The following is a 16,070-nucleotide window of genomic DNA, read 5'->3' as shown; positions in this document are numbered from 1 at the left end:
ATGGTGGTCACACAAAATATTGACACTTTGGGCACAATTTGGACATGTTCACTGTGGGGTGTACTCACTTATGTTGCCAGCCATTTAGACATTAATGGCTGTGTGTTGAGTTATTTTCAGAAGACAGTAAATCTACACTGCTATACAAGTTGTACACTGACTACTCTAAGTTATATCCAAGTTTTATTTCTATAGTGTTGTCCCATGAAAAGATATAATAAAATATTTGCAGAAATGTGAGGGGTGTACTCACTTTTGTGATACACTGTATTTATAACAAAAAAGAGCATTTAAGACATTAGAGAGGTTAGGGGTAAGGGGGGGTTTGGGAGGTCTGGCACGGATTAATTCTGTTTACATTATTTCTTATGGGAAAAATAGGTTTAACTAACAAACATTTTAACTTAAGAACAGCCCTTCAGAACCAATTAAATCCGTAAGTCAAGGGTCTACTGTATGTCTGTGAGAATTTCTGCTTTAGTAAAGAAAGCCTCAGTTGATGTTCCGGTTCATTCCAGAGCTGTTTGGGCTGAGGTCAGGGCTCTGTTCAGGACACTGAGGTTTTCTTCATGTCTTTATAGATCTTGCTTTGTGTACAGGGGTACAGTCATGCTAGAAGAAAGGGCCTTCCCTAAACTGTTGCTATAATTGATTTATTACCCCTGTTGAGTTAAAAAAATTATAAGGGATGTCCGAATACTTTTGTCCATGTAGCCCAAATGTTTATTATATCAATGCTTGGAGCATGAAGGGCTGTGTAGAAGTGTTCCTAGGTGAGCCCTGCACCCCCTCTGGAATTTTGGAATCGTTTGTCCTTAGAATACGCGTTTCCCCAAAAAAAAGACGCGTTTTTATTATCCGATTGCAAACGCAGCCAAAAAAAATCCTTCTTTTCAGTCAGAACCGTGTACCAAAGACGGACGTCCGTGGAGAATCACAGGCCGCCGGTTACACGCGTTTGGGGTCGGTGCTCGTTCGTTTTTGTTTGGGAGAAACGGCTCCCGTCATCACGGCAAGTTCGGCTCACCATCAGCGTCTGCGTTTTTTTTTAGCTTGTTCAGATGCGGCAATTTAAAGCTCTCAGGTGCCAAGCTTGAGGTTATCTTTAGGCACTGTAGCGGAGGCAGCTGTCCTGCATCTCTGAAAATCAGTGGCACCGTGCCTCCCGATGCCTCCGGGGCATTGTGGGATTACAGGAAGCCAGACATGCAGCGTCGAGCGGCTGACAGTGCCGGAGCTTCTCCCTGTAATTGGCAGCGCTCTAGGGTGCTGCCAGGCTCCGGAAGGATAAAAGGTAGAAGCTGACGAGCTTGTTAGGGTTCGAGACGTGGAATATTTGCAGCACTGGCAAACAATAGCGACTCCTTCTCGACCCGATTCATATATTTTTAGAAAATGTGTTTCTTTCTAAGGCCTCTAATTTCCTGTGGGACTCCGTGTGCGAAAAAAAATAAAATAAATAAAAAACATGGTCGGAAGGTATTTTGACAGCTTCAGCCTGAGCGAAAATTCCTTTTTTAATTGCGCCTGAAGTTGCCACTTGGCAAATCTCCACGTGTAATAACGCGTGCCGGATTTCAGCGGGAATGCGGGACGCGGTGCCGCTCAGGTGAAGCTCAGATCTCAGAGCAATCAGCCGGCTGCGCTCATGTCTCCCTCGTAGCTCGTCAGCAATAGGCACAGCTCATTAAGATCCGACTCTCTCGGTCCCACGACCATCACGAGGAACGTTCGTTCAGCGCTGCGCAAAACCTGCTGACGAAGTGCCTTTCTGCTGCCCGTCCCGCCTCGCCTCCCGCGGAGCCCGGCCGGTCCTAACGTCCTAATGTCCGCTCTAGAAATGAGGACATGAAAGAATGCAGAGCTCGAAAAACCATGATGCCCCTTTAATAGTCCACGCCGAGGGAAATAAAAGCACCGGCTAATGCCCTCCCAGATCACACCGCATTCCATCATTTATTTCTTTATTTCCTTTTCCATGGATTTTCAATTTATTTATTTATCTTCCTTTTCCTGGTGGATTTGCACTTCTTCTTTATTGCAGTGATGCATCATTTAAATAATATTAACTTAAGATCCCTCAGAGTGGGATTGGGAATACCCAAAAATGGGATTTATATACAGCCGATGCTGTGAATTAAAACATTATTTTATGTGGCTTGTCCTCCTTTTTGCACCCTCCCTGGTTGGGTCTACAGTTCCCCTGTGCTCTCCACACTTCCTCTGACAAGTAAAGCCAGCGCTTTTATGGAATACGGTACAGAGACACCGGTAAACACTTCAGAGCTGGCTGTAAACAACACAAAGCTGCCAATAAACACTACAGAGCCGCCGGTAAATACTATCGAGGCACTACTAAACAGGATCCATCTTTCTGTGTTCGCTTTCAGGTAATTATCCCCGTCCACCCAGCTACGGCGGCGCGCCGGGCCCCAGCTACAGCGGCCCCGGACCCGGCATGAGCCTGGGCATGAACGCCGGCAGCCCCATGCACGGCCAGGGACCCGGACAGCCCTGCGGCTCGATGCCAGCCTCGAGGGCCCCTGCCCAGCCGGGGGGAGGACGACCGTACACAGCGGGCTCTAGCAGCATGGCACCTACCTCTCCCAGCATGCCCCAGTCTGCAGGGCCTGGCATGGGCCCGCCTCCACCCACAGGCACTCGCAAACCCCACGACAGCGGCGCCGCACCTTCCCCACAGAACCCCCACCTACCCGGATCAGCCAGGTAAAAGCACAGAGTCTGTTTTACCGACGGGTGTGTCTGTAGGGGGCGGGACAACGGCTGAAACAGGGTTTGAGAGAGAGATTAGCTCCTATTGGACACGACTGGATTGTAAAAGCTAATAAATAGAGGATTAAAAGTAAGAAATAATCAGGTGTAAGAGAGGTGATCTTTGTCGAAGTGTCCCAGTATCAAAAGATAAAAGACAGATGTAAGACAGATGTTTTAAGTGCTTTGATTGAGGTAGCGTGTTTACTGAGGCTGCTGTTGCTCCCTACCGTAGGCCTCCATACACCAGGTCCCCCGTGTACCCAGGTGCGCGGCCAAGCCCGTTCGCTCCTCCCCATTTCCCCCAGCATCACGCCAGCCTTTATGCCAGCGGCCCGGGCCAGCCTGAGCCCGAGCATTACGGGTAGGTGCAACCGGAGCTCTTCAAAGCCTGCTGATTGTGCTTCTCAGATCCTGCTGCTTCTTCTGACTAACAGTTGTGTGTCCGCGCCGAGGCTTTACGCGCCTGCAAACCTGGTCTGGTTAGCGTAACTAACCTACTGGCTGAACTGGGAAAGCTTCAAGCCTGGTCTGAGCACTGCTGTGTTGTTCTGGGTTTATTTAATATGTAGACTGGTGTCCACATTTTTAAGGATTTATAGACCTAATAAACCAGTTCTTGCATTCAGAGTCTACAATTTGTTTTTTTCATAATCAATAATTAGATTTTTTCCCATCTTTGGCCCAAACGGAGCTGCCGCCACCCTTCCATCGGCACACGCAGCGCCCCCCTTGTATTCGTCCACATTAACGGCAATTCAGCCGGTCAATAGAGGTCGGAATCGCCCAGTCAAGGAACACGTTTCAGTCCCTGCCTCTAAAGGCACACAGTCTGTACACAGTCATGTGTTTGTGCAGGCGCTCAGCCGGCTGATAGCACAGCTGAGATTCGAACTCGAGGGCTCTAGAGCTCAGCACTGGTGTGCTAGTGTGTTTTACACGAGCTCATTTATTTTGATATATAAACAAACTGCACATAAAGAGTGATTGTCCTGGCCTCGGTTCCTCAGCGTTTGGCATGTTCTGTCCATGTGAGTTTCCTCCAACTTCCCAAAATCCCACTTCCCTTTTGTGGACTACAGAGGTGTTAATGCCACACCAGACTAAACGCATTGCTGCTTGGATTGTCGCTCTGCTCCTGTGTGCACACCGCCGCCCTGAACTACTCAGTACTCTTCAGTCCTCATCGTCTAACTAATGTAAATAATGAAACGACTTTTTCTGCCTGTGTCTCGGTTCTGCAGGTCAGGCGGGTATCCAGGTGGGCCCATGATGGGTGGTATGGGTCCAGGAGGCCCTTATAATCCACCACCGGGAGCCAACTTGAGTAGAATGAACATGCAGAGCCCTCCGTACAGTAACATGCCGTCAGGTAAGAGCTCGAATGTGTCGACACTAGAGATGGACCGATCGGTGTTTTTGAGGCTGATTCCGATCGCCGATCACCTTTCAGCACAATCAGCCGATAGCCGATACCGATCGAGGGCGGGGCTGTATGCCACGGCAGGGCAACATGCAATTTGTAGCGCAAGCAAGACATGAAACATGGTCTAAACTGGTTTATTACCATTTTTAACGAACTCATGTGAAACAGCATAATATCTTTAACAAAATTAGCAGTAAATAAACAAAGTAAATCAAACAAATACAGCCAATATTGCAATGATTATATTTAGACCATTAATGAATTTAAAACGAAAAAAGTAAATTAAATAAATGCAGTCAAAACTGCAGTCATTAAACGCAGACGAAAAAACTGCAACCATTAAATGTAGATCTTGAATTGTTTTAAAATGAACTCGAATTGTTTTTAAACAGTAAATTAAACAGTCAATACTGCAATAATTAAACGTAGCCCTTAATTAAAACGAAAAAACAGTAAATCAAACAAATACAGTTAAAATACTGCAATCATTCAATTTAGACCATTAATTATTTTAACACGGAAAAGTGTAGTCAAAGCTGCAGTCATTAAACTCAGACCCTGGGTTATTTTAAAACGAAAAAACTGCAACCATTAAATGTAGATGATGAATTATTTTTAAACGAAAAACAGCAAATTAAACAAATGTTGTCTGCATAGCGTCACTAAAATCGCGCAGTTGTCATAGGTCTTGAATTAATTATAGATGAAATATAACAGCAGCTATATAAAATTAAACAACTGGGCCTGTTTTAATGGGGAAAAGTCCCATCTGCCCAACGGACTTACTGGTTCTTAATGTTGAGCTTTAAAGGCATATTTCATATACGGTAAAAAACTGCCAGACTGACGACATGTTTTCTGTCCGCACATGCAGCTGAACACCATAAACTGTTTCTTCAGCCGCTCGCGATCGGCTCTTGGGCTACATTTGAGAAGTATCGGTTGATCGCTGATCGCATATTTTGATTAAAAATCGGCCGATGTCGATACATAGCCGATCGATCCTTCCATCTCTAGTCGACACCCCATTCTTATTACTGTCAGTGATCGAATAGGACACCCATCATTCATCAGGCCTGTGCTTTCATAAGTACCCTTGTGCAACTGGAAACAGGCGATAGCTCATTTGTAGGGCCCTTTTCCGTGTAATATGCAATTTGCTGTGAAATTCAGCGATTTACGAGTTTGGCACTACTCATACAGTAGCAGATAGTTCTGGACTTGTAAGTGTACCGTATTGTACTGTGGGCTACCGTGCAATGTAAAGAGCAGCATTAGATTGCATTATGCTTTACATTTACATTTTCGTGACAGCATATTGTCTAAGCAATTGAGGGTTAAGGGCCTTGCTCAAGGGCCCAACAGTGACAACCTGGCAGTGGTGAGGTTTGAACCAGCGACCTTTCAATGACCAGCCCAGTATCTTAACTGCAATGTGGTCACTATGTGCTTGTATTACTTGCTTGCAACACAAACCTCTGGACACCGTGTACTGGCTGATTGTTTACATTTGTAATAATAAATATTTAATATTTTAACACGTGTGCGGGTGTGTGATGTGTCCAGGACCGATGCAGCTGGGCTCAGGAGACGGGATGCCTCCCACTGACCATAAACTAAGAACAGATCCCAAGGATGAAGGCAGCATGGCCGGCAGCGAACCACCTAAATCTAAGGTAATACGAAGTCTCCTTCTCGGCCTCTTGTGTTCTGGTTTCCTTCTGCTTTTACTTCATTACGGTCTCCTATCAGACGACTCCAGCTTTTGAATGATGGGTGATGGGATTATTCCGCTGCTTCCTGCTTGCGCCGCGCTTTTGATAAGCTCACCTCAGCTAATGGTGCTGTCCTGCTTCACTAGAGACCGAAGCTCTGCTAGAGTCACTAACAAGACTAAATCCTGTCGTTATTTCAGAAAACAGTCACCCAGCGATCTTATACTCATATTAATATGCCATTTTAGGAACTACACCTACCATATAGATGAACTGACTGTAGCTCATCTGTTGCTCTATACACATTGGGTCTGTCTGAAAACATAGTAATCTCTCTACATAGACTGTCGTGCATCTAAATATGAGCTTGATGTCTTATTAGAATCCTCTCTTCTGAGGCAGCTGCCCAGGTAAATAGAAGGCAGCAAGGCAGCTCACTAGATTTTCGCACAGACCTCATATACACCCCTTTGACACTGTCCATCATTAGAAAAAGACCCTCATGGGACCCATATACGACTTACAATTATGACTGGATACAATTCAAGCACTTGAGAATTAAGGGCCTTGCTCAGGGACCCAACAGTGGCAATTTAGCAGTGGTGGGGTTAACCCGGCAACCTTCTGATTACTAGTCCAGTACCTTAACCTCTAAGCTACCCCTGCCCCTACTGATTACATATTAATTGGGTGATGGATCATTCCCAGCACTGCAATGGTGCCAACATAACACTGGTAATAAGACAGTAGCGTCTGCTGTTCTAGTATGAGTATAGCAGGTGCAGCAGTGTTGTTGGGATATTGGTTGGGAGATCGATGCCCAACCAAAAATATAAAGTCAACAGCATCTTGTAATCAAAAAGTGTCCAGTAAATATAAATACTATTTAAAAATCCCAACAACACTACTGCACCTGCTGCACTAATACCAGAATAACATACACTTCCATGTTGTTACCATACACACACTACCATGTTGTTACTGAGCTCCATCACCCAACATTATCATGTCAGTGGGGGTCCTATAGGGGTTTCTTTCCTTTGATGTAACAAATACACTACAGTCTGTCATTGTATACCCACAAAGATCATCTTTATGGTAGATGTTGCACAGTGGTGCCCAAAAACAAAAGTAAAAAAAAGAGCTGCATGGACTCCAATGGTCTGTCCACAATCCTATGATCCATTTTCTCCCAGCATGATTCCACAACGTTCCAAAGAGCATCTTGTGCTGTTACTGAACGCTCAGGTTGCAGGTTGCTGTGCGTTTTCGACTTGATATGCATGTGCACCAGACTCACCGTCGAGTGTAACGGCTGACCGGCGGTTTACCGTGCAGGCACGGAGTTGAAACGCTGACTAATCTCACCAGGTCGACGTTTAGTAAAGCTCGCATGATGTACGGAGACCAGGAGCTTTGCAGCCTTTTAACCTCATGGCAATTTAAAACTTGCTTGGCAATGGACAAGTCTTCCATGTTCCAGCAGATGTTTTATATGTTTCATTTTAATATTTAGACATGTCAAATTCCCCTCCTTCTTCCCCCTATCTCATTGCCAACCTGCCCATGTACAACATCAATGCTGGCCAACAATCGTTAAGAAGTGTATTAAATCAGTTATATAAAGGAAAGCAACAGTAACAGTTTAGGGAAGGTCCTGTCCTGTTCCAGCATGACTCTATAAAGCGAGCTCTATATAGAAACACAGAACTGGAACATCGACTGAGGCTTTTAAACGACTGGGCACAAATTCCCACAGTCTTGTGAGAAGCCCTCTCAGAAGAGCTGCTGTTTTTCTACTTGCCAGAAGGGCGGCACGGTTGCTCGGTGGGTAGCACTGACAGCAAGAAGGTCCTGGGTTCGAATCCTTTCTGTGTTTGCATGTTCTCCCCGTGTCTGTGGGGCTCATACACACACCCATTCACCTATAGGTCTCCAATTAACCTGACTGCATGTTTTTGGACTGTGGGAGGAAACCGGAGCTCCCGGAGGAAACCCACAAGGACACGGAGAACATGCAAACTCCACACAGAAAGGGATCGAACCCGGGACCTTCTTGCTGTGAGGCGGCAGTGCTACCCACCGAGCCACAGTGCCGAACGTGTGCAAAACATGACTTTAAAATTCCTAAATAAATAAATAAATAGCTGACAACATCACCTAGAGGTCACTCTGTTTTATTATTGTTTGTTTTTGAAATGGTCAGGTGTCCAAATACTTTTGGACATACAGTGTATGAACTTTGTGCAGGAGTCACTGCTGTGAGTGTGAGACAGAAATAAGAAACAAACAGGGTCATTGAAATCCCGCTTGGCTCAAGTCGTCTCTCATCGTGTGTGCCTGTGTGTGTGTGTGTGTGTGTGTGTGTGCGCACTCGTCCTTCTTTCCTTCTCTGTGACAGGACAGCTCCAGCTCGCACTGTGTGTCTCAGCCCCCCACCCCGTCCCCCCTGTCCCCCAGCCCTGCTAGTCTGTCCTCTAATCACGGAGATGACAGTGACAGCATTAGCAGTCCGGCCTGGCCAAAGACCCCCACCAGCCCCGTGAGTGCCACCGGCTCGTCTGCATTCCTCTCTCGTTTCTCTCTCTCTCTCTCTCTCTCTCTCTCTCTCTCTCTCTCTCTCTCTCTCTCTCGCTCTGCTTTCTTTCTGTCTCCTTTTCAAATATTTGTCCCCCCCCCCCCCCCCCCCCCCCATATTACACTCTTGTGTTTGGATTTCAGTCTTGATGCTTCGAGTCTCGACTCTCGATGTGAAATGTTGCTCACAGATTGTTATTATTTTTTCAGTGTCGTTTCTCAGCAGTAAATACAGACTAGTGTTGTAATCCATAAAAAAACTGGCATTTCAAGAACAATTTCCGGTTTGTGGTCTGCGAAATTTCATATTATTTTTGTCCAACAGTTTGCACACGCTAGATCAGGGCTTTTTAAACTTTTTTAAGTGACCCACATTTTCTTCATGATTTTTACTGCGACCCGGGCAACAGATCAAATTTATCAAAACATCAAATTCATGAAAACAAAACACAAAACGAAATGAACTTAATTAAAATGGTGGCAATCTGGTCCCACTGTGGTTTACAAGGTGTAACGTAAAGTTAATTTTTTATATACATGTTAAAAATCCTTTGCTGTCAATTGAGTTGGCACCTGGAAAATATACCTTGTGGCTAAAATTATGTGGACACCCCATGTAATTATTGAGTTTGAGCCCACTAACAGTTTAGGAACGGTCACGGCATTTAGCAGATGCTTTTATTTAATTCAATTTAATTAAAGTTTATTGTCATTTTACATGTACAGGGTTGTACAGTATAACGAAATACTATCAGCATCTTGCCAGAGCTGGAACTTGAACCAGCAAACTTCTGATTATAGTCTAGTAAGCCTTCACTGACACATTTCCTATGCCTGGTGCAGCACTATCAGGTTGCAACTGTTGGGCCCTTAAGCAAGGCCCTTAACACTCAATTCATTAGATTGTATACTGTCACTGTTATAAGTGTCCACAAATGTAAATAAATGAAACATGATCTGACAGTTTGTGTGGACGAACTCCAGTGGTCTGCACAAAGCCTTGACCTCAGCCTTATGGAATATCTTTGGAAAGTCTGACCTGGCAAATAATCAACTGAATGGGCTCAACTTTCCTTGGACGTAGTCCCAAAGTCTTGTGGAAAGTCTTTCCAGAAATGTTGAATGAATGCCTGTGTTTTTAGACAAACGTGGTCACAATCAGGTGTCTACATACTTTTGGCTGTTTGATTTACATCAGTGTGCATGCTGAAGATCTCACGGTCCCCATGGTAGATTTAGGTCATTTAGACCCTTGTGTGTCCTGTAGAAGCTGAGCTCTGCGCCCATGACCACTGAGAAGATCACACGCCTATATGAGATGGGCAGCGAGCCAGAGAGGAGAGGCTGGGTGGACCGATACCTGGCCTTTATGGAAGAGAGGGGCACGCCTGTGCCCAACATCCCTGCCGTGGGCAAGAAACCCCTAGACCTGTGCCGCTTTTACCTGTGTGTACGTGACATCGGCGGCCTGGCGATGGTGAGTAGACGCAGCCTGGGTTATTTCAGTGCATTTCTTATTTGCATAAATGAATGTTAGTGATGGAGAGACTTCATGTGTGCCGCTACCTCTCTCTGAACAGGTAAACAAGAACAAGAAATGGCGAGAGCTCTCCGGTCTCCTAAACGTGGGCACGTCCAGCAGCTCGGCCAGCTCTTTGAAGAAGCAGTACATCCAGTTCCTGTTCGCCTACGAGTGTAAAGTGGAGCGCGGTGAGGAGCCTCCTCCAGACGCCTTCAACACCGCAGACGGCAAGAAGCTGCAGCAGCCGAAGATCCAGCCTCCCTCGCCAGGTAGAGTCAGACTGACCCCTCCTGTACTTTGGATAAAAGCTGAAAATTTACATGGAACAGGACAGGACAGGGCACCAATCGAGAGGCTTCGGAGGTCTTCCCCTCCTCAGACATAGCCAATCATGTCTGTGTAGTTGCCCGGCTGGCTGATAGCAGTGCTGAGATTCAGACCCTGGTCTTAGTGGTGGTGGTGTGATCAGAAAACATCCTGAACATCCAACCACTAGCATGTTCTCCATCCTCATCCTCCTTCTCCTGATACTTTATCCAAAGCGACTTACAGTAGTGTGACAGTATACATTCTGAGCAATTGAGGGTTAAGGACCTTGCTCAAGGGCCCAACAGCAGCAACCTGACAGTGGTGGGTCTTGAACCAGCGACCTTCTGATTACTAGTCCAGTACCTTACTCTCATCCCGCTTCTGCACATGCTCAGACCATCGCAACTTTGTCTAATCCCGGGTCGTCACTCCCAGCATCTTCATCTCCGCCACCTCCAGCTCCGTGTATAATCTTTTAAATAGCTGCCGTGTGTGTGTGTGTGTGTGTGTGTGTGTGTGTGTGTGTTCGTGTTCGTCTCACGCTGACCTTTAGTCTGAAAAATGGTCCTCCATCGTCTCTCCATCCGCTTTGAAATGAATATGAGGCGGCTGCGCGAGAGCTAAAAATATCCGACAGGTGATTTAGTCCCGCTGAGAGAGGGGATGAGAGAGAACCAAAAAAAAAAGAGAGAGAGAGAGAGGCGGAGAGAGAGAGCTGTCAGGCTTCCAGCTGAAGGATTCCCCCCCATCCCTCCTCCCTACACTACAGCGGGAGTGAGAGAGAGAGTGAGAGAGAGGGAGTGAGAGTGCCGGTGAGCGAGCGAGAGCTGTCAAACAGCAGGGGAGGAAGGATTTCCCCCGAGAAGATTAATAGAGGGAGGAGTGTGTGATATAAACAAAAATGCCCTCGCTCTGACCCCCTCACACACTGCCGACCAGTGAGCCAGCATTTTTTTTCCCTCGTGGCTTTTTTCCCGCTTCCCTCACACTGAATATGGCATCAAGGTCACTCCAGTTCACACCGAGTCCGAGTGTGTGTGTGTGTGTGTGTGTGTGTGTGTGTGCGTACACATCAGACCCGTCCTTTCAAAACCTGCCTGCATTGTTTACTTTCAGAGCCGTGCCACGTTCATTGGCCAGTGCTTTTTATTTCCTTTTTCTCGGCGCTGCGTCCACATGGACGTTCTTTCCTAGCAAGCATCGGCGCATCAACATGCCACAGCATCTAAAAATCCCAAATATACTCAGACTGGGTTCTTTTGTGACCCCCTGAATGAGTTGTTGATACATCTTGGTGATGTTTTGGTAGGCCGGCAACTCCTGTGAAGGTTCAACACTGTTCTATGTTTTCTCCATTTGGAATAATAGAATAATAGCTCTCACTGTGGTTCACTAGAGTCCCAGTCTTAATAACAGCTTTATAAACCTTTCCAGACTATATTTATTTGACTCTCTTTAGAATGTGGCAGCGTGTGAACTGGAACTATTTGTGTGTAAGGGCAGTTGCAGCCTAGTGGTTAAGATATTGGACTAGTAATTGAAAGGTCACTGGTTCAAGCCCCACTGCTGCCAGGTTGTCACTGTTGGGCCCCTAAGCAAGGCCCTTAATTGCTCAGACAATATACTGTCACAGTTCTGTAAGTTGCTTTGGATAAAAGTGTCTGCTAAATGCCGTAGATGTAGATTCCTTTTTTTATACGTTTCCCTCCCAATTTAGTCATATCCAATTACCCAATTAGTTTTTCCACCTTGACGGCTGCTGACCTCCACTACCGACCAAGGAGGGCTGTAACTAACACACTTACCATTCAACACGTATTCAGAAGCTGACCGCTTCTCTTCACCTGTACGAGACAGGTTCAAATGGAGAGCCGTATCGCGCACGGAGAGTCTCATACCGATCTCCATTATCCTCCAGCCAGCAGAGGTCGTAACTGCATCAGTCCCTCCCTCGGACGAGCCAATCATTGTCCGCCTAGGAGCAAGCTTGAGATGTCAGCACTGGTCAGTTCACATTTCTAACAAGATCTGGCTCGTTTTGTTCTCTAGCTAACTCCGGGTCTCTTCAGGGGCCCCAGACCCCTCAGTCTACGGGCAGCAGCTCCATGACGGAAATGCCAGGGGATGGAAAACCCCCCACACCAGCCTCCACGCCCCACAGTCATATGATCTCTCTACAGAGTGCCAGGTAAGTAGAATCAGACATTGGTAGCGGAGATATTGGTAGGCTGGCCACTCACTGTGGTTCACTGGAGTCCCAGCCTTCGCAATTGCCTTGTCACCCTTTCCAGGCTGTATTTGGATCTTTTTAGAACTGAAGGTCTGGTCGTGATCGTGCCCGAGTGTGTCTAGGCACAAGGCATGGACACACCCTGAACAGGGCACCAGTCCATCACAGGGCTTCAACCATCCCTACCCAGACATAAGCAGCTAATCATGTCTGATCGACAAGCACCGCCATGGTTCGAACCCGGATCACAGGTTCATATTTTTTGTTTTCCTTTGTCTTCAGGAACAGCGGTGTCAGCGTGCAGGATCCCTTCTTTGACAGCAGCGACCCAGTGTTTCAAAAGCGAGGCAACATCCCTGCTGGCATGATGTACCCTCAAGGAGTGGGCGGAATGGATGCCCGAATGCAGTACGATGCCAACAAGGAGCCGTTCGTGGCTCAAAGAAAAGGCAAGTTCGTTTTTATTTTTGTTTTTATTCTCATAGAATTATAGCTCAGATTTAGTAAAGGGAAACGGCATGAGTGGGTGCACATTCACCCTGTTAGACCAGTATGGTTACTCCAGTATGACCATTTCACCGATTTTAAGAAATCAGAACAAACTGGATGGATTTTAGCCCAATAATCAGATTACTCAGTGCATGTATGATGTGGACACCTGAGCATTAGCATGCTGAAAAAACAGTCCCCAACCATCGGTTATTAACACAAAATGTCCAAATCAGAATGTAAATCCTAAACAATAAAACAAAAAGTAATATAATAATGATAATAATATCAGAATTTTATTTATAAGCACCTTGCAAGGTACGTAAAGACACTGTACAGATAAATCACAGCAGATTAAATACAGGGAGTAGATATAAAACAGTAAAAATCAATAGATAGGGAAATTTGAGTGTTACAGCAGCTCTAGTACAGTGTAAGTACAGTAAGTACAGTACAGTAAATAAAATAGAGTAGAATACAATATAAATATAAATATAAATATAAAATATTGACTCTGTAATGACTATTATACAGCAGTATGACAATTACAACTACTAGTATATGAGAAAGCTCTATATATAATATATATAAATATAGTATATAAAAAGCAATTGAAATAGGAATATAAAAGCAAAGAGGACGGCATCAGCCAGTTGATGTAAAAGCAAGTTTAAAAAGATGTGTTTTAGGATATATTTTGAAGCAGGTAGCACATGTGGAGAGGAAAAGTGGTCCAATCTTTTGGGGCTGGCACACTGATCGCTATAGGTGGGCTATAGGAACATCTAGCGAATAAATATCAGAGGATCTAAGGGTGCGTGCAGGTGAATATGGTTGGAGGAGACTAAGATAGGTGGAGGAACTTATAGACCAGCAGAAGTATCTATATAGGAGTGGTGTGATCCTGTGGTCTAGTGTGGGTGAGAACCCTAGCAGCAGAGCTCTGGACATACAGCATTACAATAAACACTAAAGTCTGGACGTGTCAAACTTGTGGACAAGCGTCTCAGGAAGAAAGGAAGAAAAATAAAGCAAATTACACGATAAATATGTGGTGCCTGTATTTATGATAACAGGGTATCTGTCAAAAAGAAGGGTAACTGACTAAAGGACAGGAGAGAGAGCTCAGGGTTGCAGAGAGGAAGATGCTGAGATCCTGACTGGAATTGAGGAGCATGGACAGGAGCAAGAAGGAGTTTATTAGAGGAACGGAGCTGGTAGGATGTTCTAGACTCTAGAGACAAAGTCAGGGAGGAGAGATTGAGATGGTTTGAGAGATATAGGAAGAGGGTGCTGAGGATGAAGGTTTGTGGATGCAGGAGGATGTTCAGGACAGGTCAAGATGGTGATGAATGATCTGCTGTGGTCACCCCTAACAGGAGCAGCCCCAAAAAAAGAAGGTTCGGTTCTCTTCATACCAGAGTTTTGGATGTTGGGTTGATGGCTGTGCGTTTGTTGAGCAGCGCTGCCCTCTGCCGGTTGCGCAATTGTCTGCACTCGTTTCATTTTAAACGTTTCGAAAGGGCAGTTAGTGGACTAGTAATCCAAAGGTCGCTGGTCCAAGCCTCACCACTACCAGGTTGCCTGTTGGACCCCTGAGCAAGGCTATTAACCCTTAATTGCTTAGACAATATACTGGCACAGTGCTGCACTTTTAATAGAAGCGTCTGCTAAATGCCAAAAATGTAAATGTAATGTAAATGATTGATTGCTTTACCCTGGTCAGGGCTGTGGTGCAGCTGATGCCACACTAGACACACTGACCACGAGCCTTAATACACCTTAAAAAGGGCGCCAATTGGAACACGCCCCCTGTTATGTTCGTTTCTCATCAATTTGACCCAGGGCATGTTTAATTATTATTATAAGTGTCAGAAACCGAAAAATCCCAACGATCATTGTTTATATCTCATTATTAACTCCTTCTGCTTGGCCTAATAAGTGAAATCAATGAAGTTTCATACCAAAAAATACTTTTAACTATATCTTTTTAGATTTCAAACATTAAGACGGGTCAATTTGTGTGACGTGCGCTGTGTGCTTGTGCGTTTAGGTGGCAGCGACTCCTTCATGCCAGGACAAATGGCCAGCGGTGGCATGCAAGACATGTACCCACGGGGTCCCCAGGGCATGGGAATGCGACCCCAGTATCCTTACAACCCCGTCTTCGAAAGAAGGTCAGTTACGCTGAATTATTACGTTGAACCACCGAAGCACTCGTGGGTCGATCCCGATGCCATGTTCTGTTTTATCAGGCCCGAACACGCGATGGGCCAAGACGGTGGAATGGTGCCGCCCGGAAATCAGAACAGCATGATGCCCTCCAACAACGATCCGAGCATGTTCCCGGGCAGTAGATACCCGTCCCATCAGAGGTGAGGAGCGCCGGCTCGTTTCTGTGTGACAGGTGTGTGTGTGTGTGTACGTGTGTGTATCACAAAACTGAATGATGTGAACGATGGGGTGTTTCTTTTAGGCACGGACATGATGGTTATGGGCAGCAGTACCCTCAAAGCATGGCGTACGGCACCCATGGAATGTACCCACAGCCGCAGGTCAGTGTGCCCGCTATCTATCACATTGTTTTTGGTATAAAATGACATAAATGTACAGTTAAATGTAATATAATTTTATATAAAATACACTTACTGGGCACTTTATTAGGTCTCCCTATGTGCTACATACGTTATTTCTAGCTGGGGCGCTGGTCTCCTCCCAGCATTGACACTGAGGTGTTTAAAAATCCCAACAACACTCCTGTACCTGATACACTCGTATCAGAACATCACAAACCACCATGTTATGTTATTACACTGTTAGTGTCACTGCAGTGCTGAGAATGAGCACCCAAACCTGGTCAGTGGGGGTTCTGTGGAGGTTCTTTGTACTAATAAATGGAATAAAGAGTGGTGACAAAGTGTATGAACAAATAGATGGGCTACAGTTAGTAATTGTATACCCACAAAGTACATAATAGCATACTCACGCTGCTCACTCTGTCACCCTACTTTAATAATAGTAATTAGATCA

At 45.6% G+C, this 16,070-nt stretch overlaps 1 protein-coding gene across 2 annotated transcripts in view; it reads left to right on the top strand.

Annotated features, from left to right (window-relative positions):
• arid1b (AT-rich interactive domain 1B) overlaps positions 1–16,070 on the top strand; it is a 73,598-nt gene that overhangs the window by 51,382 nt on the left and 6,146 nt on the right. Inside the window, exons 8-19 of one of the 2 annotated variants that reach the window (XM_063001728.1) lie at positions 2,391–2,727; positions 3,008–3,136; positions 4,017–4,144; positions 5,765–5,874; positions 8,315–8,455; positions 9,758–9,967; positions 10,071–10,281; positions 12,371–12,509; positions 12,834–13,000; positions 15,094–15,217; positions 15,296–15,415; positions 15,517–15,595. In XM_063001728.1, coding sequence (XP_062857798.1) covers positions 2,391–2,727; positions 3,008–3,136; positions 4,017–4,144; positions 5,765–5,874; positions 8,315–8,455; positions 9,758–9,967; positions 10,071–10,281; positions 12,371–12,509; positions 12,834–13,000; positions 15,094–15,217; positions 15,296–15,415; positions 15,517–15,595 — 1,895 coding nt within the window. The remainder of the gene's footprint in view (positions 1–2,390; positions 2,728–3,007; positions 3,137–4,016; positions 4,145–5,764; positions 5,875–8,314; positions 8,456–9,757; positions 9,968–10,070; positions 10,282–12,370; positions 12,510–12,833; positions 13,001–15,093; positions 15,218–15,295; positions 15,416–15,516; positions 15,596–16,070) is intronic. The other variant, XM_063001729.1, reaches the window with a different exon arrangement.

The sequence above is a fragment of the Trichomycterus rosablanca genome, chromosome 9 (genome assembly GCF_030014385.1).
Source record: "Trichomycterus rosablanca isolate fTriRos1 chromosome 9, fTriRos1.hap1, whole genome shotgun sequence".
Lineage (NCBI taxonomy): Eukaryota > Metazoa > Chordata > Actinopteri > Siluriformes > Trichomycteridae > Trichomycterus > Trichomycterus rosablanca.
Note: the sequence above shows the minus strand (reverse complement) of the source record. Positions and strands in the feature narration are given on the sequence as shown.